This window comes from Setaria viridis, chromosome 1, assembly GCF_005286985.2.
Source record: "Setaria viridis chromosome 1, Setaria_viridis_v4.0, whole genome shotgun sequence".
Taxonomy (NCBI): Eukaryota; Viridiplantae; Streptophyta; class Magnoliopsida; order Poales; family Poaceae; genus Setaria; species Setaria viridis.
In genome coordinates this window covers 9,283,229-9,308,208 of record NC_048263.2, presented here as the reverse complement: position 1 = coordinate 9,308,208, position 24,980 = coordinate 9,283,229, and the positions used below count along the sequence as shown (strand labels likewise).

Sequence of the window (24,980 nt, the reverse complement as noted above, 5' to 3'; positions counted from 1 at the left end):
GGACACAGTCAAATTGCCGAGTGCCAGGGGCACTCGGCGAAGGGCAGAATACCCTCGGCGAACCGTTTGCCGAGTGTAACACTCGGCAAACGGCACACGGCAAATATAGAGTCGGCAAACCCTAGTTCACCGAGTGTCTTGTGTCGAGTGCCCAGAAAACACTCGGCGAACAATTATTGAAAAAAAAAAACACGCACCGCCACTGCTCCGCCGCCGCCGCCGCCGCCGCCGCCACTATCCTCTCCTCTTCTCTTTAGGCCCCGGCGCCGGCGGATCCGGTGGAGGGGACGGGCGGGCGGCGGCGGATCCGGGCGGCGGCGGCGGATCCGGGGGCCGGGGCGGCGGGCGGATCCGGGGGCCGAGGTGGCGGATCCGGAGGCCAGGGCGGCGGATCCGGGGGCCGGGGCGGCGGATCCGGGGGCCGGGGCGGCGGCGGGCGGATCCAGGGGCCGGGGCGGCGGCGGGCGGATCCGGGGGCCGGGGCGGCGGCTGGCGGATCCGGGGGCCGGGGCGGCGACGGAGGATCCGGGGACCGGGGCGGCAGGCGGCGGAGGATCCGGCGGCCGGCGGCGGCGGATCCGGGAGCGCGGGGCGGCGGGCGGCGGGCGGCGGGGCCGGGGCCGCCGGGCGGCGGCGGGGGGCGCCGGGCGGCATGTCGGGCGGCGGGCGGCGGCGGGGGGTGCCAGGCGGCGCGCGGCGGTGGGGGCCTTCGGGCGGCGGCGGGAGGGAGAGAGGAGGGAGAGAGGAGGGAGTGAGGGGGGGCCGGGTGAGGGAGAGAGGCCAGGGGGCCGGGTGAGGGAGAGAGGCCAGGGGGCCGGGTGAGGGACTTATTAATTGAGGGGCCGGGCGGATGGTTTGCCGAGTGTCCTACGTGGACACTCGGTAAAGAGTTTTCTTTGCCGAGTGTCCAGCGTAGGACACTCGGCAAACGTTTTTTGAAAAAAATTTAAAAAATATCCAACAGTTTCAAAAAAATATCAAATTTTCACACAAATCAATATAGGTTTTCTACTGACTATACAAAAAGTTTTGTAGTCAAACCGAACTCGACTGTCACTTCGACTCTAAATTTTATCGAATCCTTCTTAAAGTTACTATTCTTCTTCTGAGATGCTTCGGTTTGTAATCATCGTACATGATGAAATGTGCAAAACCTTCTCAATTTTTTTACACAGCCTCCACGTATCATATCATCACATCATGACAAATCTTAAGATTTTCAGACTTTGATTGTTTTTTTTACAATTTAAAAATACTACTGCGACACGCTCATGATCGTGTTTCCTGAACAAGATGTTCGAAATTTCTTTTCATTTCATGGGTCAGGTCTCAAATTGGTCCAAATAACATGAATATCATTTTTCTACTCATTTTATTCTATAATTTGAATCACTTGCAGTTCAAATTTGACACTCGGCAAAGCCACGATTTGCCGAGTGTTTTTTTTTTTGCCGAGTGTTTTTGGCTTGGCACTCGGCGAAGAGCTTGTTTGCCGAGTGTCCGAAAAAAAACACTCGGCAAAAAGAAAACACTCGGCAAATTTAAAGTTTCCCGTAGTGGCGTATAAATTGACCCTTTTTTAGCCTCATTCATAATGCGGAATGAATCTAATTTCCTGAAAAATCCATACGTTTCAAACACACCCTCCTTTTTCTAATAAGGAGATGTATCAAAATGGGACACGGTTGAGAATTGAGATATTGGTCGCACATGTGCACGTGAACACCACATGGCACCAAACATCTGTTGACGTTGCCAACAGAAAGGTATAGAGATTAACAGTGCCTCGAAAGTGATTAGGAAAGCGAATAATCAACGGCGGCTGAACTATGTGTTGCTCTCGATCAGCTCGTATTTTCCACATGGGCAGGCTGCTGTGCACTACAAATTGGAGGCTGCTATGGAACGTGTTGAAGATTCACACGCACACGGTAGAGAGAGGAAGAAACACAGAAGGCAGGACTGACAGAAGGTGTGGTCTACTAGGTCCTGAAGAACAGTGACAGCAGTGGACGACTTATTACATGCCCTGGAGCTGTCGATGATGCTTCAATTCAGAAGCTTCAGCACCACATCACAGCAAACACTGTAGCTGGTGCTCACTTAATATCTGATGAAATGAGGGAGCCCTAGCTAGCTGCTCCTGCCTCTCACTATAAATTTGAGGGCGTGCACGTAGCTCGATGCATAACACAAACGAGCTGCAAGCATACTGTACTGTGTATACATAGCTAAGTACAGTTAATTAGGACTTGCTTTCCGATTAGTTAAAGCTGTGTTGCTCGAGTTCTTTGTAGTAATTATTAACCAGCTGTTAGAGCTATAATGGCTGCTGCTCCTGCACGCATCGTCTTCTCCTTCTCCGTGGAGCCTCTTCTCCTTCAAGCTTCGCCGGCGGCCGGGAACGGCCGGCGAGGGCACCGCCACCGCAGCGGTTCAATCCGCTCCTCGCTCGCGTACAAAACACCCCAGAAAAGCATCGTGACTGTACAAAAGACTCTGCACGGGTATCGGAAGAGCGGACGGGAGACGATGGCCGTCGTCGACAACCTCAAGCGCCTCTGCATCGACCACTACTTCGAGGAAGAGATCGAGAGCGCCATGGGCGCGTGCATGGATCTCGTCCACAGCGATGATCTCTTCGACGCAACCCTTGCATTCAGGCTCATGAGAGAGGCCGGCCATGATGTTTCAGCAGGTCGGTAAAAACATAGAGACTTAATCTCTCAGCTCGTTTCAAACATGTTTCTTCATTTTCAAACAGAACAGAGATGGCCAAATAAAGTTGTTTAAATTGTTTCCATTACGTGTAGCAGATGATGTTCTGAGGAGGTTCACCGACGACACCGGCGAGTTCAAGCTTGCTCTTAGCAACGATATAAGGGGCCTCCTGAGCCTGCATGACATGTCACACCTGGACATGGGAGATGAAGCATCACTCTCCAAGGCAAAGGAGTTCTCAAGCAAGCACCTTGAATCTGCCATCAGGTACTTGGAGCCAGGACTTGCAAGGTACGTGAGGCAGTCCCTGGACCACCCATACCACCTGAGCCTGATGCAGTACAAGGCTAGGCACCACCTCAGCTACCTGCAGACTCTGCCCACCAGAAACACTGCAATGGAGGAACTAGCAATTTCAGAGTTCCAGCTCAACAAACGGCTGCATCAGAAAGAAATGCAGGAGGTTAAAAGGTCAGTAATTAATTAACAATGTTGTAGTTAATCGTCACTGCACCAAACTGAAATTGCCTTGGCGGCTAGCAATTTTCTTGGCGGCTAATTGAAGCCGCCAAGGTATATAGTACTTGAAAGCGCATATTAACAGCTAAGAAAACGTAATTCCATGGTGGTCTTTAAAAGCAGCCAAGAAAATGCGCGCATATGATCCTTTTTTTTAAGATCAATTGACACCAGAGGATTTCATCACTAATTTACGTACGTAAATTAAAAGTGTTTATAAAATTATATTCCAGAATTTGTTTTGACGATTAAGATTCAGTGGTAATTTACTATTTATGAATTATAATTGTGAGATATTTGATTCATGTGATGCAGATGGTGGACGGATCTAGGATTGTCTCGTGAGATACCGGTGGTGCGGGACCAGGTGCTGAAATGGTACATGTGGCCCATGACAACCTTCCAGGGGCCTTCCTCGTCCAGATACCGGGTTGAGACCACAAAGATAATCTCACTAGTCTACGTTGTTGATGACATATTTGATCTTGTTGGCACACCAGAGGAGCTCTCCCTCTTCACCGAGGCAATCAAAATGTAAGCTTGCAAGTAATTAACATCGTCTCAAAGTTGTAGGTAAATGATACGTAGTACCAACCTCCGTTTCCGAATACTTGGCAACTGTAACCAAAACATGGTTATCTAGGCAATTCACTTTTTAAGGATGAAATGACCACAATACTTTGGTGAAACTATCTTTTAGTGTTTAACATAGGGAAGTGTGTTCCGGGAACGTGGAGTGCCAAGTATTTTAAAACAAATAAAATGGTCAAAAGTAACAAGTACTTGGAAACGGAGGTTAGCACGTAGCTGCATTAATATTCATCTTGTTGTAGATTTCAACATTAATATTGTTTACATATCGAAAATAGTTGGTTTACATCCTGATTTTAATAAGAATTAGTTTGCAATAAGCTAATACATTGTACAAAATATGATTTGCAGGTGGAATACTGTGGCTGCTGATTCACTCCCCAGTGGCATAAGATCATGCTACAAGGCTATTTACACCACTACGAATGAGATCGCAGATATGGTAGAAGAGGAGCGTGGATTCAATCCCATCAATCATCTCAGACATGCAGTATATTACAAACTTGTTTCCATTAAACTTGTTCAATTTGATCCGCATACCAAAAATTTGTAGCCCAAAATTTAGCTATGATGATGTCCTATTGCTGAGCTTTACACAATAAATTCTACCCTTTTTTTTTGGCAGTGGGCGGTGCTGTTTGATGGATTCATGGTAGAGGCAAGATGGCTGGCAACCGATCAGGTTCCTACCGCAGAAGACTACCTGAGAAATGGTGCTGTCACTTCAGGAGTGCCGCTTACATTAGCGCTCGTATTCGCCATGCTAGGTTATGATCAAAGTAATGAAGCTGCAGAGCTCGCTGACCACATCCCTTCCATCATCTCTTGCCCGGCCAAGATCCTCAGGCTTTGGGATGACTTGGGCAGTGCAGAGGTCAGCAATTAATTGTTAAATATTTTCACCATATCCTTGTTAAAATAATTTTTAAATACGATATGACTGTAAAAATTTAGCAGCAAATTTAAATCCATGGATTTTTGCAGGATGAAGCACAGGAAGGACTGGACGGATCATATAGGGATTTCTACCAGATGGAAAATCCTAGCTGCACTCAGGCCGACGCCGAAGAACACATGCGTGGCTTGATCGCGAGGGAGTGGGAGGAGCTCAACAGGGAGTGCTTCTCCAGGAGGACCTTCGCCTCTAGGTTCACGCAGGTTTCCTTGAACGCCGCCAGGATGGTCGGCGTCATGTACTCGTACGACAAGGAGCAGAGGCTCCTTGTTCTCGAGGACTACGCGAGGATGCTGCTACTTTGAGAAACTACGTACTGTGATCGATGAGAACAACCTATCCGTCAGGCGTTATCTACGCACAGGAATGTAGCTCGCTTCATTCTTTGATTTTTCTCCCTGTATAAAATGAATCAAGTAATCTCTGTTCCATTGCATCAGACCATTTTACATATTAATTAATGCTTACCAGACGCTAAGAGAACAAAGAGGGTAAATCCTAAAATTATCATAAAGTAGACTATCATATTTTTAAGAACATTATCCACCTCTGTCATCATGAAAATAATCTATATTACACTGGTTGAAAACTGAACATTAGTCCCGGTTGGAAAGACGCATAGGTCTCGAAAATCCAACCGGGACTAATTATTCAGGACTAAAGGTTCCCATCTTTAGTCTCGAATCTTTCACACGGGACTAAAGATAAACATTTAGTCCCGGTTGGTAATACTAACCAGGACTAAAGGGTTTTTGCGCTAAAAAAATATTCTAAATTCTTGGGAGGCTCCCCCATGCGCACGTCGCAAGTCACAAGTCATGCGATTTTTCACGCGAAATATGCGGTGCGTGGGATTCAAACCTGCAACCTCTTGCCTCACGCATAGTTTCTTTACCATCTCACCTACACAGCACATCCGACTGAGTAGGGATGCTATCCTTTTGAATTCACGCATAGTTTTTAGAAACCGCGAAGGAGGGTGTTTGGATAAGGAATTTCCTTATTGAACTTGGTGTGTTCCCGAATGCATCCAGCCCATTGAATCTCTACTGTGATAACAACGGGGCTATTGCGCAAGCAAAGGAGCCAAGGAATCACCAAAAAAACAAACACATAATGCAACGATTTCATCTCATTCGAAACTTTGTCAACCGAGGCGAGATCAAGAATACACACAGATTTAAATATTTCAATCCTTTGACAAAGCCTCTCCCGCAGTCTAAGTATGATGCGCACATAAGAGCTATGGGTATTAGATATCTTCTAGATTGACTCTAGTGCAAGTGGGAGACTGTTGGAGGTATGCCCTTGAGGCAATCACAGAGATGATGATATCCCATTTATCCATGATTTATATTGTGTTCCTTGAATATCCATTAAAGGCTACTTGAATTGATTTGCAATTGTATAAATTGTGTGTGAAACTCTTTACTTGTATGGTTATTCTAAAAGTTGTCCCTAGTCGGAGTTCATGTGAGGACACACATGAATATTAGACTAGCATATGTATTAGTTGATGACTATGTTTCACAAGTCGTAGATATGGAGATGTCAAACTAATAATGTGGGCACATGTAGAGACATATGGTAGGACTGACCCAACGTGAGTTACATAGTTCTCTCTTTACACAATGTGTACGCTTTGTCCTTAGACCTGAGATTGTCGCATGTACTCAAGATGTGGATCGACTTACTTAGGGGCTATCAAACGCTACACCGTAACTGTGTAGTTATAAAGGTAGCTTTCGAGTTTGTCAAGAAGCATGTTGTGAGGCATGGTCAGTCAAAATGGAATTTGCCCCTCTCTACTTGAGAGAGATATCTCTAGACCCCTCGAGTGTTCGGATCCGGAAATGCATGGCCATGCTATGTGAGGTTAACAGTTAACCTAGAGAGGGATTTCGAATCACAGGATCGAGAAAGAGAGATCGGCTTGAAGCTAGACCAAATATCGTGAGGCAAAGGGAATAGCATGTACGTGATGTTGTGATGGTTCATCTGATATGATTTTCGTGTGCGCATAGGAGTTCGCATGTCTTGCTAGAGGTTGCTACTAATTATTGGCCGAGTAGGAGTACTCGCGCCATGTCTATGCGTATATGAACCTATAGGGTCGCACACTTAAGGGGCTGGAAGCCTAATGAGGATATGATCCGAATTGGACCAGGTTTGGGAGCCTTGGACCTAGAGGCCCGTCAGGGACCCCTATATATTGAGGGGTGGGGGCGGCTTAGGGTTTCATCCCTTTTTGGCCGAACCTCAGCCGCCCCTCCCCCTCCCCCATGCCCTCGCCTTGTTGCACTCGTGGACCTAGCAATCTGGCTTCCAATGCTTCCTCCCCGCACGTGTGGATACCTTGGAGGTGTTGCATCTGCAGCACTTGGACGAGCCACCGCACGAGAGCTTGACGAGCTGACGAGGAGCTTGACGAGCCGCCGCGCAAAGAGGACGTCGCTGCACGTGGACGAGTTGCTGAGAAGCTGCTGGACGTGGACGTGTTCGACTACATTGCGGCGATGTGTGATTGACTACACTACCCCGACGCGCTTCATCAACTTCCGTATCTGCGTGTCTAGTGGTAATCCCGTGATCCATATATGACAGTTTTCCTGGTTTACGAGGTAGAAAAAAATTTATTTTGCGCTAGCGTAGCCTACCTTGTATCCCTTCACTAGGCATACGCAACCCTAGTCGATTCCCTGTGAAGTTTGGAGCCTCCATTTTCAGGATTAAGTTGTATATCTCTGATAGACTCGAAATTCTTAATTTATATTCCTTTACGTGGTACTGTTGCTATTATTCACTAATGATGTCACTATATGTATGAAACTAGATCCTAGCATACATATAGGTAGCACTTGGTTTTGTTTTAAAACCGGGTGCGACAAAAGTGCATCTAGGCCCCAGTGGTTTTGGTGAATTGAATGACTAACTTGTTTGCTTAAAATTGTGAGCAGGGTTTTATTCTCATATTTATGATGTGATATTGTCTCATAAATAGAATATGCATTATATGGCTCACAATAAAGAAAAGCAAGCGAGTATGTGTTCCCGTGATGCAATTATATGATCAATGACAAGCAAGGGTGAAGTAAAACTTGGGGATATATTTTATGGTTGATCTATATGTCTCCAAATCATGTGATAGCTTGATTGACAAGTAAAGGGATCATTAAGAAAAGAATTAGTGATATTCACATATGGATATTGCAAGGGCCTGTTCGCTTCAGCTTATAAGCCGGCTGAAAAGCTGAAACGGCTGATTTGTTGTGAGAGGAAAACACTGTTTGGTGGCTGATAAGCCGGCTGAATAAGCTGAAGCGAACAGGCCACAAGACTTTATGTGCATATGATAAAAAGACATGAGCTTATGTGTTACATATTGGTCTTGTTATTGGAAGTTTGCAATTCATGGGACATTTTTTATCAATTAAGAACAAGCATTTGAAGACGATTTCAAATGGGATTTCATTGTTGGTGTCAAAAGCAAAGCTAAACTCAAAGTGGCACGAATAGGTGAAGAAATCAAGCGAGGGACTAGAGCGAGGGACTAACCAAGCTTTGGTCAAGCTACGGCTTAGACTATGTGCATTTTGCTAAGGTGAAGTGGCTAGTATTCGAGGGGTTTCGAAGTAGTGTATCTAAGCCTTACCGAGGGAGTGACTTAAGAATTCAAGTATATCTTATCATGAATGAAGGAAAATCTTAAGTCACTAGCTCAAGATGGACGTGCTCAAGATGATAGCTATGTTGAGAGCCCTCAAGTGACTATTGATGTTGAGAGCCCTCAAGTGACTATTGATCAAAGGATGGCATGGATGAAGACTTACAAGCTCAAGTGGATGATATAGTATTTATATTTATTCTTGAGTATAGGTATGCCATACTATCAAGAGGGATGCAACATTAGCTAATTGACAATATCAAAAGTGATCTTAGTTGACCTATGTGAAATTGGTCATGAGAAAACCCTTGAGTGAGCTAACTGTCCCAACTCAGCTGACTTAAGTCGGTTCAGCCAGTAGGTGGACCGAGAAAGTGTCTCCGAAGGTTTTTAGGATTAACTCAGCCAAACCGGTCGAACCGATTTGGCAGACTGGTCAAACTGGCTTGGCAGACCGGTCTGACCGGTCTGGGGGTTCAGGGCGCCAACGGCTAGTTTTTCAAACCAGACCGATCTGACCGGTCTAGCAACTGGTCTGACAGTTTGAGCAACTCTAATGGCTAGTTTTTGGTTTGTGGGGATATTTATACCCCTTGGCCTCCTCCTTGGTGGGCTCTTGGTTACACACGCATTTGACATCATCTAGTGACCAGAAAAACTCTCCCCAACCTCTCTTTGTGAGACTTGAGTGATTCTTGAGAAATCTTTGAGTTGGGTTGAGAGAGTTATCTTGTGTGAGCATTAGTGAGCTGAAAAGAGCAATCCATAGCTTGAGCACTTGTGGTTCACATAGAGAAAGCCTTTGAAGCATTTGTTACTCTTGGAGGTGTGTCTCCTAGATGGCTAGGCGTCGCCGGCTAGCTCCCAAGGTGTGGTGAGCAGCGGCAAGTTTGTGAAGGCTGCGATTTTACCTCCGCAAGGAAAAAGATCATCTAGTGGAGACGAGGAAAGTGGTTGAAAGAAACCCGGCTTGTTGGAAGGGAATTGAAATAGACTTATATTCAAATAGGCTCCTCAACGGAGACATAGGGCTCATTGTGGTGAATCTGAACTTTGGATAAACAAATCTTCATGTCTACATTTGGTTTGCCTCACTTGTTGATTTCTAGCAAATTACTTGTGCTTCCACTTCGATCTACTTGGGTGTGCTTGTCTTATGTGCAGGTACTACATTACCCTACTAGATATTATCCACAGAAGCAACTCTCCAAATTTGGTTGGTGCTGGAAGTCGAGGAGGAGCTCGAGCAGTACTTAGTGTGCTCACTGCCTTGGACCGGTCTGTGAAACCGGTTTGACCGGTTGACCCTAACAGTGCTCTGACAGTGATGCTGAGTAGAGTGAATTTTGAAAAATTGGTCAACTCAACTATTCAACCCACTCTAGGTGACAATAAGGTCCTTTCAAGGCACTGAGATTGAGTATAAGATAATTTCATAAGAAAAAGAAAATTCAAGTAAGTGTCGAAACATTTCGATGTATTTTATAATTTTTAAATTTTGTCACATTTTGTGCGAATGGTATGATCACGCTGTCACAGACTCACAGTTTCTAAATTCTACAGACAAAAAAATTGGAGTAAAGTGTACACGTGGCTTTTGAACTTGAGCAACTCCAGCAATGGTCCCTAAATCAGCCCCCCTACTTCCTAAGTAGGGGCTCTCTCTATTTTTTAGGGGCTCATTTTCTGCACTCAACTCCAGCAAGGGCCTCTAAATCTTAACCCCTATTTATTTTTCCTCCTATTTTCAACATATTCTCCATATATATGTGCCCTTCATATCACACCACTATAATTCAAATGTAAATATTTCTAAAGCATAGCAATGAACCACATTCAAAATCACAATTTCAAACATGACAATTTAAATTCAAATTTAAATATGGTCAAACTACAAACAATCGTACTAGCTAGAACCATGAAGTGCCCACAAATGCTCCACAAGATCATCACGAAGTCTCTCATGCACATGTCTATCCTCAATCTCCTGATGTATCTTGAGGAACTCCTCAAGAATGAGGGGATCGCGTCGTTGGTACTCCTCCAGCCTCAGTACCTCACCACCATCTTGATCATAGTTGTAATCCTCTTTTTCATCTCTCTCATTTTCAATGATCATGTTATGCATGATAACAGCAGCGATCATTATATACCAGAGAGTATCCTTATCCCAAAATCTAGCAGGCCCCCTCACCATGGCAAAGCGCGCTTGTAGAACACCAAATGCTCTCTCCACATCCTTCCTCACTGCTTCTTGTGCTTTTGTGAAATGGACTTTCTTATTGCCTTGTGGACTCCTATAGCTCTTCACAAAAGTTTCCCAAGAAGGGTAGATCCCATCTGCAAGATAGTATCCTATGGTATACTTGTTACCATTTAGCATGTACTCAACAGGTGGTGCAGTCCCTAAAGTTAGCCTTTGAAATAATGGTGATCTCTGCAAGACATTGATATCATTTAAAGAGCCCGGTAGACCAAAGAAAGAATGCCAAATCCACAAATCCTTAGATGCAACAGCTTCAAGTATCATAGTTGGCCCATCCACATGCCCTGAATACTGCCCTTTCCAAGCTGTTGGGCAATTCTTCCACCTCCAATGCATACAATCAATGCAACCGAGCATGCCAGGCCATCCCCTCTTAGTGTTAATGGCCAACAATCTTGCAGTGTCCTCAATAGTAGGTGGCCTCAAGTATTGCTCCCAAACACCTCAACCACAGCCTGCACAAAGTGGTGAAAAGCCTCTACCATGGTGGTCTCAGCAAGCCTCACAACTTCATCCATTGAATCAGCTGGAACATCATATGCCAGCATGCGAAATGACCCAAACACCTTCTGTAATGCAGTGGCACCGAGAAGACCTGTTGCATTTGGTTTTTGCCTAAAGTAGTCATCATGTGCCTCCACACCATCCACGATACGCAAGAAGAGGTCTCTCGACATTCTGAACCTCCTCTTGAAGAATGTTGCATTGTATATTGGAGGATCTGCAAAATAATCAGCCACAATGCGCAGATTGCCACTAGACATGTCCCTCGGAACTATCTCACGTCCTGGGACTGAACCATGACGCTTCTTCTTGTGTCTCTCATAGTCCATATCAGCAAGCATAAGAATTACAATGAGGTCATCATCGTCTGACTCCTCTTCTTCCTCCTCCTCCTCTTCCTCTTCCTCCCACCATTGAGCAATGAGGTCATCGTCATTGGAGAAGACCATCTACAATATTTGTAAAATTGTCAGGTTCAAATAAGAAAACACAAAAATGGTGGTTGGCAATATCTAAGAATTATACATTTGAATCTTAGAAAATAATAATTTATTCTCACTGCCTTGTCTAAGAATTATACATTTGAATCTTAGAAAATAATAATTTATTCTCACTGCCTTGTCCTGAGGTGCTACACGCTGCCTAACCTCCTACCTATCATCTAAACTTTATAGAATAATAATTAGTACCATGAAAGCAAACATGGTACTGCCATCAGACCTGGAACGAAGAATTGCACAGACCTGGTACATTCATGAGACAAGTAATCTAATTCATTGGACCGGCAATCCAAACTGAATACTGATTGTTACTTGTAGCTGAGGGAAAAACTCTATTACTCTTAACACCTGCCAGCAGGTGCCAATTAGCTCATATCGGAGGATCGTGCGGATCTGAATTGTGAGTTTCTGAGATCTCTGGATTCCTACAAGCTCCGCGGCGAATCTGCACAACTTTCCCCTCGAAAGCCTATTGTTTATTTATTTCGTGCTAATGCTAACGGTATAACATACTGTAAACAAAGAACAGAAAAGTCAGGGGCCGGCTTTCGAGGATGGTAGCCTAGCAGGACAAGAGAGCATCCCCGGATCATCAATTTCGTTAAAAAGAGAGGAGAAAATCCCTATCATTAGGATGCAAGCGGCGATGAATCCATCAACCAAACCTGCAGGACAACAGGAGCCCACTCCACCTAAACAACAGGAACAAAGTAGATCAAGATAGCTCCCATACTAGGATACGCAAGAAGGTCCAGATCAGGCAGGAAGCCACGAAGTGGCGCAATGGAACAGGGCTGCTCAGATCCTGCCGGCGCCGCAGGAAGAAGGGGAACGCTAGAGTTGGCCCACTTTTCCCTCCTCCGACCCCTGTTGTTCTCTCTTCCGCGCGCGCAAGATGGAGGGAGGCGATCGAACTGCCGCGCACGGGATGGAGCGGCACGGAGTTTTCTGTTCCGCACCAAAATAACCATGGATGGGGGCTCGGAGGGACCCTCCAGGTCTGGGGGGCGTGGGAGGGGATTTGGAGGCCTCCCTAAAATGGGGTTTCTAGTAGGGGCTCTGCTGGACTTCATTTTTTTTACTTAACCTCCTAATTAGAAGTAGGGGCTCTGTTTAGAGGGTCTACTGGAGTTGCTCTAACTCCCAAGAACGCATTCAGCCCCCCTAAACTTGTTAATGGGTGCATGTGAGGTTTCAAATCACCTGTACCTGAATTAAACTGTCGATGTGGCATGCTGAGCGTGCGTTGACATGGACTGGCATGTGGGTCCACTCATCAGATCCATCTCCTCTCCGTCTTCTTTCTCTTCCTCACCCGGTCAGAAGAAAATTCAGTGCAACTCGGATGCAAAGCGCATCCGGTGCGCACCCATCCGCTCGGTCAACGCGTGGAGGCGAAAGAAAATTGGACAGTCGCGCGTCTGGGAAGGCTCCTCGCGGCTTGGCTGCCTGGCTCCACGCGCGACTGCATGGCTTGGCTGGGAATTGGAATAGGCGCGGCGCGCGGAGGACATGCATGCAGCATGCTGCCGTGCCTTGCCTACGTGGTGTGATTGGCCCATGCATCTGGGCCGTCTACGTGGTGTGATTGTGTGACGACCGACCCCAAATCTCATGAGTTAATCTTAATCCAAGTCCCTAATCCCCATCTCAGCTTTCCCGAGTTTAAGCACTCAACCTCCAGCCCCGGTTCCGACCCCTGAGAACCGACCCCTCTCCACCGCTCCCCAGTTCCAACCCCGCCGACCCCAACTCAACCGTCGGATCCTTCTAAGTCTTTCCGCAATGCCTCTCTCTCAATCTGAGCAGTGGACCAACCGAGACTGACCGGTGGACCCACAAAATCTTTCTCCCAGATCTCCCACGACAGACGCACTCGAGTAGCATGCCCACCTCAGAGCTTCTCCGTCGCGTGGCTCAACTTCTCCGACACCCGCCGCTCCGCCTCGTCGCCGGCCACGACCGGATGGATTCTCGCGCCCCCTTCCCCAATCGCAGCGGAAGCCCTCCGCAACCTTTTCTGCAGCACCTCATCGCCCGCGCCCATCATCACCCGCCGGACCCCGGCTGCAGAGCCCGACGCCTCCTGTCTTTTCCGCCGCATCTCCACCGTCGCGCCACCCCAGATACGCTACGCGACGATTCCTCCTCCGCCAACCCAGACCCCGGCCGCGACAGCTCCTTTTCCGCCCTGTCAGAGTTGCGCCCTCGACAATCTGTTGCTTCACGCTCGCCCGCGCGACCGCAGCCCGCCTGTCTTCTCACCTGTGTGCCCTCGCTTCTAGCGTTGTTCCCCCGGTCACTTCCATCATATCCACCGCACGACGACGCCCGCCTCCGCCAAATTTCAACCATCGGCAAAACCGCGCCTGCGCCGCCCTGTCGCTGATGCCCAATGACCGTCGGTGTCATCCCCGAAGTCCTGCTCCGCCGCACCGTTGCTCAATCGCCGCCCCAGCAGAGCACTCGATCGCTTCTTCCCGGTCTTCGCGTCGCTCCAACCCTCTCTCTTCCGTGCAGCTATAAAAGAGAATGCCAGAGCTCCGTCGGAGTCCCCTTCGCCATCGCTGCCTTGCTACCGTTCCTCTGTTTCGTGCTCAAAGCGCTATAGCCTAAGTCCCTGAGGAACTCTCCTCTCCGCTTCACGCCCGCCCTTCCAATCCACTCAGCCGCTTGCTCCTCCACGCTGCGCAAGAGCTTGTTGGTTTCCACAAGAAGCACCGCCGCTGCCGCCGGAGCACCGCCGGGCATCGCCTGCCCAGTCTTAGTGCTCCAGTTCTTCCGCCCAAGTCTGCTTCTTCCTGACCCCAAGCTTTCCCTGTAAGACGAAGGTAAGCTGCCGACCCTTTTTCCGCCTCGTCCAACCCCTTCTATCCGCCCGACCCCTGTTCCGTCTCGCCCGACCCTGTCTGTTTCGCCGACTCTTTCTCCGCCTCGCCCAAGGGCTCAGCTGTATCTTTTTTCTTAACCCGAGGGTATATGTGTAAAAACGGGGACTTCTCGGCGTTAAGTCTGAGGACCCCCAGCACATCTATTCCTCTAGTCTAAGGGTTAGATCATAAGCTTCTTCCCATCCGACCCTTTTGCCTTGTTTTTCTCCAACCCAAGTGAACTTCCCCACTCTTTCCGTAGCTATGCTACAAAGTTTCTGAGCTACAACTTGCAAGTGTTGTTGTTGAAATAACCATCTATATGCTAACTCTTGCATTGCATTCGTGTAGAGCTGCGTCTTGCCGACGGCTTCTACGAGCTACACCCGGCGCCAGAAGATGAAGTTGCGGCAGAGCTCCCGCTTCCAGAAGCCAAAGCCGCCCCCGTAGAAGACCCCTTCCCTTCCTCCTCGTTCGAAGGCAAGCCCCGGAGCATGAACCCAGTTTTCCCAAACTTGCGCATGCCTTCTGCCTCGTGTTTGTGCATTTACGTATCAGAGTTGCTTGAAATCGTAGATGCATGACTTAGTTCCCTGATCTGAACACTAGCTGTTGGACCGAGTAGCTGCCATGCTTAAATAGGAAGCGGTAAAAGCCGAGTGATTTCCTATCACTCGCGAGATGTAGGAGTTGATTGTTTCCTCTCTGTTACAACTATAAGGATGATGGACGGGGCAGGGTTGTGGTTAACTCTTTGGTGGTCGGCTGATCGCCCCGTCTGTCTATGGAACTTGTTAAGGCCCGACAGTGGTGGTGTTCATGATCAAGTGTTTGAAAGTACTAACCTCATACTTATTATGGGATGAGGAAGCTGAGTACCGGATTGAACCTAGACGTGAGCGGTCGCCCCATTGTCCTTGGAACGCAGTTCCCCTGCGGCCGCACGTGGTGGCAAGTGTGGTCACAGAACGGCAGAGGCCGGGTCTGTGGAACATTGCACCAAAGGAAATGGGCCCAACACGGGTTAGGGGATTGATGGGGAAGGCTGACACAGGAAGCGACCCTCGGTGGTGCGCGGATGTCGTGAGGTTAGGTTCACCATGCATGGTTAAAGAACTTGAATCGATTCGTCTGCCTCTCACAGTTTGAGACTGCTTGATCGCTATGCTACACTGAGTAATAAAGGAATCTGATGATGACATGGTCTTGATGATGATATATATACACCCTTGGTTGGTTCTATGTTTGCTTAGAGTAAGTGCTCACTTAGACCGGTTAATGAACCTAGAATGTGAGCTAAAACTTGAAAATAAGGATCTACTTAGTGCTTCTTGGCAAACAAACCCCTCAGCCAAAGAGACTTGCATGTCTAGAAGTGGTGGAGTAGCGTACTCCCGGTCGGTTAAGTCTTGTTGAGCTTAGTAGCTCAGCCTTGTTGTGGCTTTTCTTTTTTTTCAGGTGAAGTTGCTGCTCCTGAGCCTTCTTCTGTTGGCACTTGGCCGCCCCAACTCCCTCCGGGTTGGACGATCGAGTGGGATCCCTCCTCGGACGGCGAGGAGAGGGATCACTAACATCTTGGCTGGCCTCACCAAGGACGTCCGACCCATGCGTTTAGCTTCCGCTTGTTTACCTTCTGTTGTTTTCTTCTAAACCTTGTAAAACTCTGATGTTTGTTTTATGGCCGAACTAAATGGTTAAGTTGGTTAACTCAGTGGACTTGTTGTATTCTCTGGAACCGCTCACCTTCGTGTGAGTTTGCTAACTCGGTCCTATTCAAGTGGTTAAATCGGATGAAATCCGACGGCATCTCGAGTTAGCCTGATTAAGGCCGGGTGTCGCGTGTTAGGCGACTTAACCGTGCCTCGATTTGGCTAATCCGAGGTGGATCCACCACAGATTGGCCCAAAGATCACGAAGGGACAGTACACGTACAGAACTACACATCCCTCTCGCAAGTCTCTATTTTTGCCCTTTGACGCCTGGCAACGCGCCGCCACCGCCGCCGCCTGCATCTGGGTTGCCGCCACCTCATCCATCTGGCCGGCGGACCGGCGACGCACCCAAGAACAGCTTCCTGCCTCAAGAGCTTGACGAAAGTAAGTCTTTGTTATGGTTAAAAAATATTTATCTTTGCAATCATCAGCGTTGTGCAATTCATTCTGAATTTCTAATTTACATGAGCTACTAAATCGCCTGCAGAGTACCCAAAGAATTGATCGCACCACCGGAGACAGTTTCGTGACGCATCACCGGCGGAACTCCATCTGCCTGTCCTTGTTTGAAGCTCTGAGCTCTTGGGAGCGGAAGGCTTGTTAGATGGATTCTTTTGCGCCGACTCTTCTCCTGGCCGATCCTTCTTGTACGTCTTGAAGAACTCCCTGTTCTCCTGCTCCTTCCAAACTATCAATGCAAAGAAGAAATAAATTAACAAAGCGCATGATACAGGCTCACAGCAGACAACCTCAGATGCGCATGAGGATGATGCAATCGTTGACGGTGGTCATGGAGTCGATAGAGAGCAGCCATCACAGGTAGGGTCATCGTATGTTTATTTATACGATAATACAGATACATCACATGTTATTACTCATCTATTTTGGTACATCATGCATAAAATGACTGAATAATTAATCATCATCTCATTTTACAACAGGTGGCAGATAAAGTTGGGATCACTCCTGAAGTTGGAATGAATTTTGAATCAGAGAAACAAGCCTTTGAGATGTATAACACATATGCCGATAAGGTTGGGTTCAGTGTTAGAAAGAGCAATACAAAGCGTCGAGTGGATGGTAGTATATCTCAGAAATATATAGTTTGCAGTAGCCAAGGACATCAGCAAACCGAGTCATCAAAAGACACTACAAGGACAGGTTGTGATGCTCGTGTTCAGTTTAGTGTCAGCAGAGAGGGAATTTGGACAGTGCAAAAGATTGTAACTGAACATAATCATTACCTTGCTAGTCCAGATAAGTCGCACAAGCTAAGATCCCAACGACGTATCACTGAAGCAGACAGGATGCTAATTGGCCAAATACGAGATGCCGGGATGAAGCCAGCCCAGTTGTATGAGTTCATGAAGCAGTTTTACGGAGCAGCTGACAAAGTGCCTTTTGCAAAAATGGATTGCAATAACGAGATTGGACGTGAGCGCAGAAAGTACTTAAAAGCCAATGATGTACGGACACTGGTAGAATACCTAAGAAACAAACAGTCATAGGATCCTACATTTTTTATGCCGTTCAGGTAGATGAGAAAGATGGTCGGATAGCAAATTTTTTCTGGGCAGATGGTTAATCTATTATGGACTACAAATGCTTTGGTGATGCTGTGTCATTTGACACTACATTTCAGACTAATAAGTTTGAGATGCCTTTTGCTCCGATCCTTGGAACAAACCATCACAAGCAGACGATAATATTTGGGGCTGCATTGATATTTAATGAATCTATTGAATCATTTGTTTGGCTCTTTGAAACCTTCCTAACAGCAATGTCAGGCAAGCATTCAAGGACAATTTTCACTGATCAAGACGTGGCCATGGCTGGAGCAATTGCTTATGTGTTCCCAAATACAAGCCATCGCCTTTGTTTGTGGCACATTTACTTAAATGCTGCTAAACATCTCGGGCATGTAATTCACGAGTCAGATAACAAGTTTCTACCTGATTTTAAGAGATGTGTGTACGAAGATAGATTGGAGGCTTACTTCATTGAGAAGTGGAATGAGTTGTTATCTGAATATAACCTGGAGGATAACTCTTGGATGAGAAACCTATATGATTTGAGGGCAAAGTGGGCAGCTGTGTACCGTGATGATTTTATAGCGGATATGACCTCGACTCAAAGGAGTGAAGGTATGAACAATGTGTTTAAGAAAAGATTTCGTAGGAAACTCGGTCTTTCGGAACTTCTTGTAGAATGTGAGAAGGTTTCAGTTAGCCTTCGTGAAAATGAGTTAGATGAAGACTTTAATTCACGCCGAAAGGACACGGTTACTTACACCCCAGATTTACCTATGCTGAAGACGGCAGCGGAATCATACACAAGAAGGATGTATTCTGAGTTTGAGGGTGAATTTAAAAAACAATTATCATTGTCTCATAAATTGCTACAAACTGAAGGGACCAACCTGACATTCTTTATCACATACATGCAATCCGATCATGGAGCAATTGTAGTGTTCAACAGTGCAGATTCTACCATTACATGTTCTTGCAGAAAGTTTGAAGCCATAGGTACGTACAAAAAGTTTAAAGCCATTATATTTTTTTTATACAATTTGCTGAAAATGGTATCCATATTGTATAGGTATATCGTGTCTGCTCCGTTGATCCAAGGTGGATATGATAATGCGACAATACCACACTTTAATATGATTGGGAATTCTTCTACCATGTCTGCCCCATGTATACAAGGAGGATATACGAGTTTGCTACTTGGAGTTGATCAAGACGCCACATTGCAGTCAGCAGTTAGGAAATTACATTTCCCTGGAGGATCCATGAAAATATGTAACTGTGCTAAGCTGTTAAAGTTTCCACATGTGGGATTTTGTTATTTGCCCTAGATTTTATTATGGTGTAATAATGAATTTTACTTGATGTATTATGTTGCATCGGAATCAGTCTTGCTTTCATTTTTTCAGAATATCAGTCTTGCATCGGAATCACTCGTGCTTGTATTTCAGAATATCCAAATGACAGAACATCCATGGAAGAAGCCCCACATCATTGATGATATAATACATCATTTTGCTTCAGTTTATAGATGATCTCAAAGTGTCAATCATGTCACAGACCAGTAATTTACAATCACAAATTGATCTGTCATCCATCCACAATTTGATTAGTGTAGAATGTTTGGACAATTTTACAATAAAAAAACACAATTTCATCCTGCATGGATCAGACTTGCTTTCGTTTTCTAGTGCTATCCAGCGACTAAGAAGAATGGACGGACGTTCTCACTTGCACAGCTTGTGTTGGACACCAGCAGCTTTCAGCTTCTCAACTAGGTTTTTCAGGTGTGAGTCTCCTTTCATCTCCACTGTCACTTGCGTGTAGAAAAAAGGTACTATCACCTACGTATTACCAAAGATGCTGGAGTTCACTGTTACCACTGCACCATTAGACAGAACAACTTTCTTCAAGGTTCCCGCATCCACATCATGCTGCGGAGAAAATCAAACATTAAAATTTAGTATTTATTATGGTAAAGGTTTAAGCTAATAGGTCTGCATAATTCATATCAATAAATATAGATCACAGAGTAACTCAAGAAATCAGAATAATTTACTTGGCTAAATACATAGATGGTCTTGCATGAGTCCCAGGTAGCAGTTGCCAGCCTCAGATGCATCAGAGAATATGTACATCAGAGAATACGTACTTTAAATTTCTAAGTATCAGGATATCAGAATTATCCAAGTTATTTCTTAAGGCAAGGAATTCAAAAGCTAATACTGCTAGCTGCATCATGAGTAGTAAACCAAAACATTTAGCTTAACTCCCTGATCTTAATGTTCTTATCTTATTCTATCACCAGTTCATGCTATATCCCGATTTCAATTTTGATGTCTTCGGGTGAGCAGGCCTTACCCTTAGCAATCAGCAAATCACACCCTTTCAATCTCTAGACTCTCACATAGAGACCAAGGATCACAGATACACAATTCAATACCGACCAGAACAAGAGCATTACAATTTACAAACTTGTAGGGGCAAAAGGAACTTCTGCGCTTACCGGTAATGCGAGCCTGACATTGTCGCCGTCCTGGATCCAGAGCTCCATGGGCCCAGCGAGCTGGACTTCGTGTGAGGCAAACCGTCGAACATGCCTTGTGCATTCAGTCGAGGTTTGAAGACCCAGCATACGTCCACAAGTTAAGCACGGCGCTGGTGGTCTGCACGAGCACCTGCAATGGCAGCAGCAAGTGCACGCCGGCGCTGATGACGGCGAGATGGCAGGTGGCCAGGACATCGGGAAGGAAGATCCGAAGATATCGGGGAGGCGCCAGGAGATCACGTGGCGGCGGGGTAGATGGAGGAGGCGGCGGCTCGCGTGTTGATATCCCTCGCCCAACGCACTTGCCAGCCGAGTCTCTCTTGGAGCCGAGCCGCGTACGTGAGTCTCTCCTGGAGCCGACCCAGTATCGCGACGCAGTTCGTTGGATTGAAGCGCTGCCCACGCGGCGGCCGACGGAACTGGGTATGCAGCGGATGCGTTTTGCATCCGGTCTCCACCCAATTTTCTTCCACCCGGTCACCCCTCTCTCTCCCCCCCCGTCGAGCCTCGAGCTGCTCCTCTTTGCGGAACGACCGCAGCGGCACGGCGAGCTCCCACGCAGCGGCCAGGGCGGAGATCGAGCTCCCCTGTGGCGGCTCTTGCCCGGACGGCGGCCGCACAACGCTTGCTCCCACACTCTCCCATCGCAGCGACCTACGAGCTCCACCCGCCGCTTTGATTCGTCGCCGCCACCGCATCAATCTCGCCCACACATCAGCCACATCAAGCTCGCCCCCGCCTTCTCCCACAGCTACGACCTGCGAGCTCACCCAATTGCTTCGATTTGCTGCCGCCGCATCGAGCTCGCCTGTTGGAATCACGCTGCTCCGCCCCGTGCCGTTCGCCGCAGGCCTCCCGCCGCCGCCCAGCGTCCCTCCTCCAGCGTGCTGCTCGCCGTCGTCCCGGAGGCTGCGCACTGCCATGGGCAAGCAAGCAGTGCCGCGCACCCCCTGTCCAATGCGACAGCTTGGGGACGCTAGGATCGGGGCGGTACCTCGGGGGAGTGAGGTGCGGCGGCGCATGGAGCACACTGGCCAAGGACGGGGGTGGCGGCGCAGCACTGGGAGCTCGACCCCGCGTCCGAACCGCCGTACCGCCGATCCTCCCCATCCCCGTCATGGGCTGCGCCGGCAGCTGCCGCCGACGGAGCCGCCGCTGCCTCATCACGGTCTCCCGCCGAAGATGCGCCGGCGCCGCTAGCCCGCCGCTACCCACGGGTCCCACCGGAGATGTTGTTGGTGATGGATGGGAGAAAGTCAGAAAGGTGAGGCCGAGAGCGAAGGCAGGGAGAAGATGGTGAATCTGACGAGTGGGACCCACATGTCAGACCACGTCAACGCACACCCAGCATGCCACACAGGCATTTTAGTGCGGGCATTGAACCAATTAGCAAATTTTGAAGAACCAATTAGCAGATTTAGGAGTTGAAGAACCAATTAGCAGATTTAGGGAGTTGAATGTGCATTTTGGAAGTTTGGAGAGCAAATTTAGGGAGTTGAATGTGCATTTTGGAAGTTTGGAGAGGCAAATGATACTCGCTTCCAAGGTCAAGCACCGGCCGTACATTTTACTCAAAAAATTGGCAAGAACGAGAGCAATTCGCCTCCCCCTCTATGGGCGCACCGCCGGAGCCGGAGCCGCCGGCGGTGGCGGCGGCAAGGAAGCTGCACCACCTCCTCCGCTCCCGCGACCTCCGCCCGGCGCTCTCCTACTTCCGCACCCTCCCTTCCCCGCTCACCCTCCTCCCCACCCACGCCCTCAACGCCCTCCTCCGCGCACTCGCCGCCGCCGGCCGCGTCCGCGCCGCCACCTCACTCTTCCGCTCCATCCCCGCCCCCACCCCACACTCCTTCAACTCCCTCCTCGCCGCGCTCCTCCGACGAGGCCGCCGCCGCGCCGCCTCCGCGCTGCTCGCGGCGTTCCTCCGCTCCCCCGACGCCTCGCCCGACGTGACTACCCTCAACACCCTCCTCCATGGGCTTTCCACTGCCTCCCCGCGCCCGTCGGCCCACACGCTCCTCAAGCTCTTCCGCTTCTTGCCGGAGACCTACGCCTTCACCCCCGACGCCATCACGTACAATTCTCTGCTATCTGCTCTGTGCCGCGGGGGCGACCTGGCCACCGCGCGCAAGCTGTTCGACGGAATGCACGTGAGCGAAGAAGACAGCAAAAGTGGCGCCTTCGCTAACGTTGTCACCTACACAACCATGATCAGGGCGTACTGTGCAAAGGGGCTTGCCGACGAGGCACTTGCGCTCTTCAAGGTGATGGTCGCAAATGGCGTGCCGCCAAACAGGGTCACCTTCAACACGATGGTGCAGGGCTTCTGTGAGGCTGGAAGGATGGAGCTAGTGAAGGAAGTGTTCGAGATGGAGTCGTTTAAGCCGGACACATGCACATTCAACACGCTGATGGCTGCACACTACAGTGAAGGGCGGTTTGAGGATGCAATGAAGGTGTTTGATCAAATGACAGAACTACACGTGAGACGAGACTCTGCAAGCTATAGCATGGTGATCCGGGCATTGTGTGAGAGTCGTGAGTTTGGTCGGGCTGAGGAGCTAGTGGATGAGATCTTGGAGGAGGAGTTGCTCAAGAAAAGAGGTGGTTCTGTACCACTTATCGCAGCGTACAACCCAGTTTTTGTGTACTTTTGTGAGAATGGAAAAGCTAAAAAGGCCAGGATCCTGTTCGGGCAGTTGCTAGATAGGAGGAGCAAGGTTGATTTCCAAGCATTCAAGACGCTGATCCTAGGACATTGTAAGGAGGGCAATTTTGAAGAAGCTTACGAGCTGGTGCTCTCAATGTTGAAGAGGGATCTTATCCCTGACAACGAGTGCTATATTGCTGTAATAGATGGCTTTATGCAGAAGGGAAGGATGAAATCTGCTTGGGAAACTCTTCACAGGATGTTAAATAGTGGTCTTCGGCCTAGCACAAGTACATTCCACTCGGTTCTTTTGGGGCTTTTGAAGAAAGATGGCTGTGCAAAAGAAGCTGCTGATTTGATTGAGATAATGCTAGAGAGAAAAATCCGGCAGAATGTTGATCTTTCAACTAATCTGATTGATGTATTGTTCAAAAGTGACCTCAATGACCGTGCATACAAGATTACTAAGCGTCTGTATGATAATGGCTATTACATCAAGATGGAAAAGCTAATTGAAACACTTTGTGAGGACAAGAAGTTCATAGATGCAGCAGAGTTTACTTTGTTTAGCTTGCAGAAGCACCATGAACTGGGTGTGGCAGTTCACAGTTTGGTTCTGGATGGCCTTTCCATGGACGGTAAAGCTTCAGAGGCATTCCGGCTTTTCTATGAGCTAATTGAGAATGGAAGCACTTCTGCTGTTGCTGCACCTCGCAGCGTAATCTTGCTTCATCATGCACTCGAGGAAGCTGGAAAGATGAAAGAAGCTGATTTTGTTGGTAAACAGATGAGTCGTGCCACTGCCAGAATTAGGCAAAGGAGCTAAGGATTTACTCAATGTTGTTCCAAGAAACCTTGCAAACTCTTTGCAGCTTCAGTGCAGTGTGGTCTGGGAGAGAATGCTGAAACTCAATATCAAGTTGGTTACCTGATCAGCTGACTGGCAAGGAACGGATGGTCATTCATCAAGGGTTGTCAGATGATGCTACACTTTATTAAAGGATCCACAAAATGATTTGATTTTCCTGAAATCGCCCATAGCATCAGATAATTCAGATTACACGAGCCCATCTGATGGTCACTCCTAAAGAGACACTAAACCCTGTATTTCCTGACACCGTATTCCTGGTTAAAGGAAGTGCAGGTGAGACAAATAGGGCTGCTGATGCTTCTCCAAGTACAAAAAGAAGAGGATGTGTGAACAATACTCTGTCATGATATTTACTGAGCAGTGATCCAGCATCTCCCAGTGTGTTGTGTGCATGCATAAAATTTTCATCTACCGAAAATGCAGCTGCTCTTCTCATCTATGGAGTCAAATACCAAATACCTGGGGAAGTCATCGTGTTTGGAAGTGAAAGACCCTGTGAATGCTGAGCACTTGATCGCCATGATGCTGTACCCCAAGTTATGAAGGTGCTGAGGGTCCATGTCCGAGACTCATTTCCAGATAGAGAGGTGGAGTCACTTGAGCAGTTGGGCGGGAAGCTTCAGAATCTGAGCGACAAGTTCTTTGGCCAGCACAGGAGTCTTGTCGTTGCCTTCTAGTTGCGTGGTGAGGAAAAAAATGACGTGAATCTCAGAATTTGGCTGTCTTGCTATAAAAATGTTGCTGCCCCACCTCTGAAGAAACAAGTTGCAGTTCGGACCTCGATTCATGTTTTGCATTCGATCAGACGCATTGTTGTACTATTTCCGACTATTTATAAAGAGAAAAGGTGCAAGCTCGACCAGCAGTTCAAATGTACAGAAGTAGTATTAAATATGGGCCTACCATAATAAGTAATAACTATTACCTATCAGTGACATTAATAAAAAATAATTGAAAATGCCCATATATATGTTTCTCTATCCTCTAGCATTATTAAGAAAATGAAGCTAAAGCCCTGTTTGGTTACTCTTGCTAAAGTTTAGCAGCTGAAATTTAGAGTTGCTAAACTTTAGCAAAAGTTGT

General features: G+C 47.7%; 2 protein-coding genes across 3 annotated transcripts; both read left to right on the top strand.

Moving 5' to 3' along the window:
• The first annotated feature begins 2,158 nt into the window (after positions 1–2,158).
• On the top strand, positions 2,159–5,222 carry LOC117844560 (terpene synthase 2, chloroplastic). 2 transcript variants are annotated; one of them, XM_034725266.2, is made up of 6 exons: positions 2,159–2,698; positions 2,814–3,192; positions 3,556–3,774; positions 4,183–4,321; positions 4,457–4,705; positions 4,816–5,222. In XM_034725266.2, exons 1-6 carry the CDS (start codon positions 2,326–2,328, stop codon positions 5,089–5,091), a joined length of 1,635 nt encoding a protein of 544 aa, XP_034581157.1. In that variant the 5' UTR covers positions 2,159–2,325; the 3' UTR covers positions 5,092–5,222. The 2 variants fall into 2 exon arrangements, with proteins under 2 accessions (XP_034581157.1, XP_034581166.1); XM_034725275.2 differs by having other exon boundaries at positions 2,162–2,698; positions 2,817–3,192.
• A 15,630-nt stretch (positions 5,223–20,852) lies between these two features.
• Positions 20,853–24,762, top strand: LOC117864819 (uncharacterized). Its single transcript, XM_034748909.2, has one exon. It carries the CDS (start codon positions 21,990–21,992, stop codon positions 23,850–23,852), a length of 1,863 nt encoding a protein of 620 aa, XP_034604800.1. The 5' UTR covers positions 20,853–21,989; the 3' UTR covers positions 23,853–24,762.
• Positions 24,763–24,980: the final 218 nt, after the last annotated feature.

What these genes read in the sequence shown, in the direction of transcription:
- LOC117844560 (XM_034725266.2), top strand. Translation starts at nt 2,326, where the DNA reads ATGGCTGCTGCTCCTGCACGCATCGTCTTCTCCTTCTCCGTGGAGCCT. An exon ending in TTCACCGAGGCAATCAAAAT is followed by an intron (nt 3,775 to 4,182) that starts GTAAGCTTGCAA and finishes TATGATTTGCAG; the next exon opens with GTGGAATACTGTGGCTGCTG. An exon ending in TCAATCATCTCAGACATGCA is followed by an intron (nt 4,322 to 4,456) that starts GTATATTACAAA and finishes TTTTTTTGGCAG; the next exon opens with TGGGCGGTGCTGTTTGATGG.
- LOC117864819 (XM_034748909.2), top strand. Translation starts at nt 21,990, where the DNA reads ATGGGCGCACCGCCGGAGCCGGAGCCGCCGGCGGTGGCGGCGGCAAGG.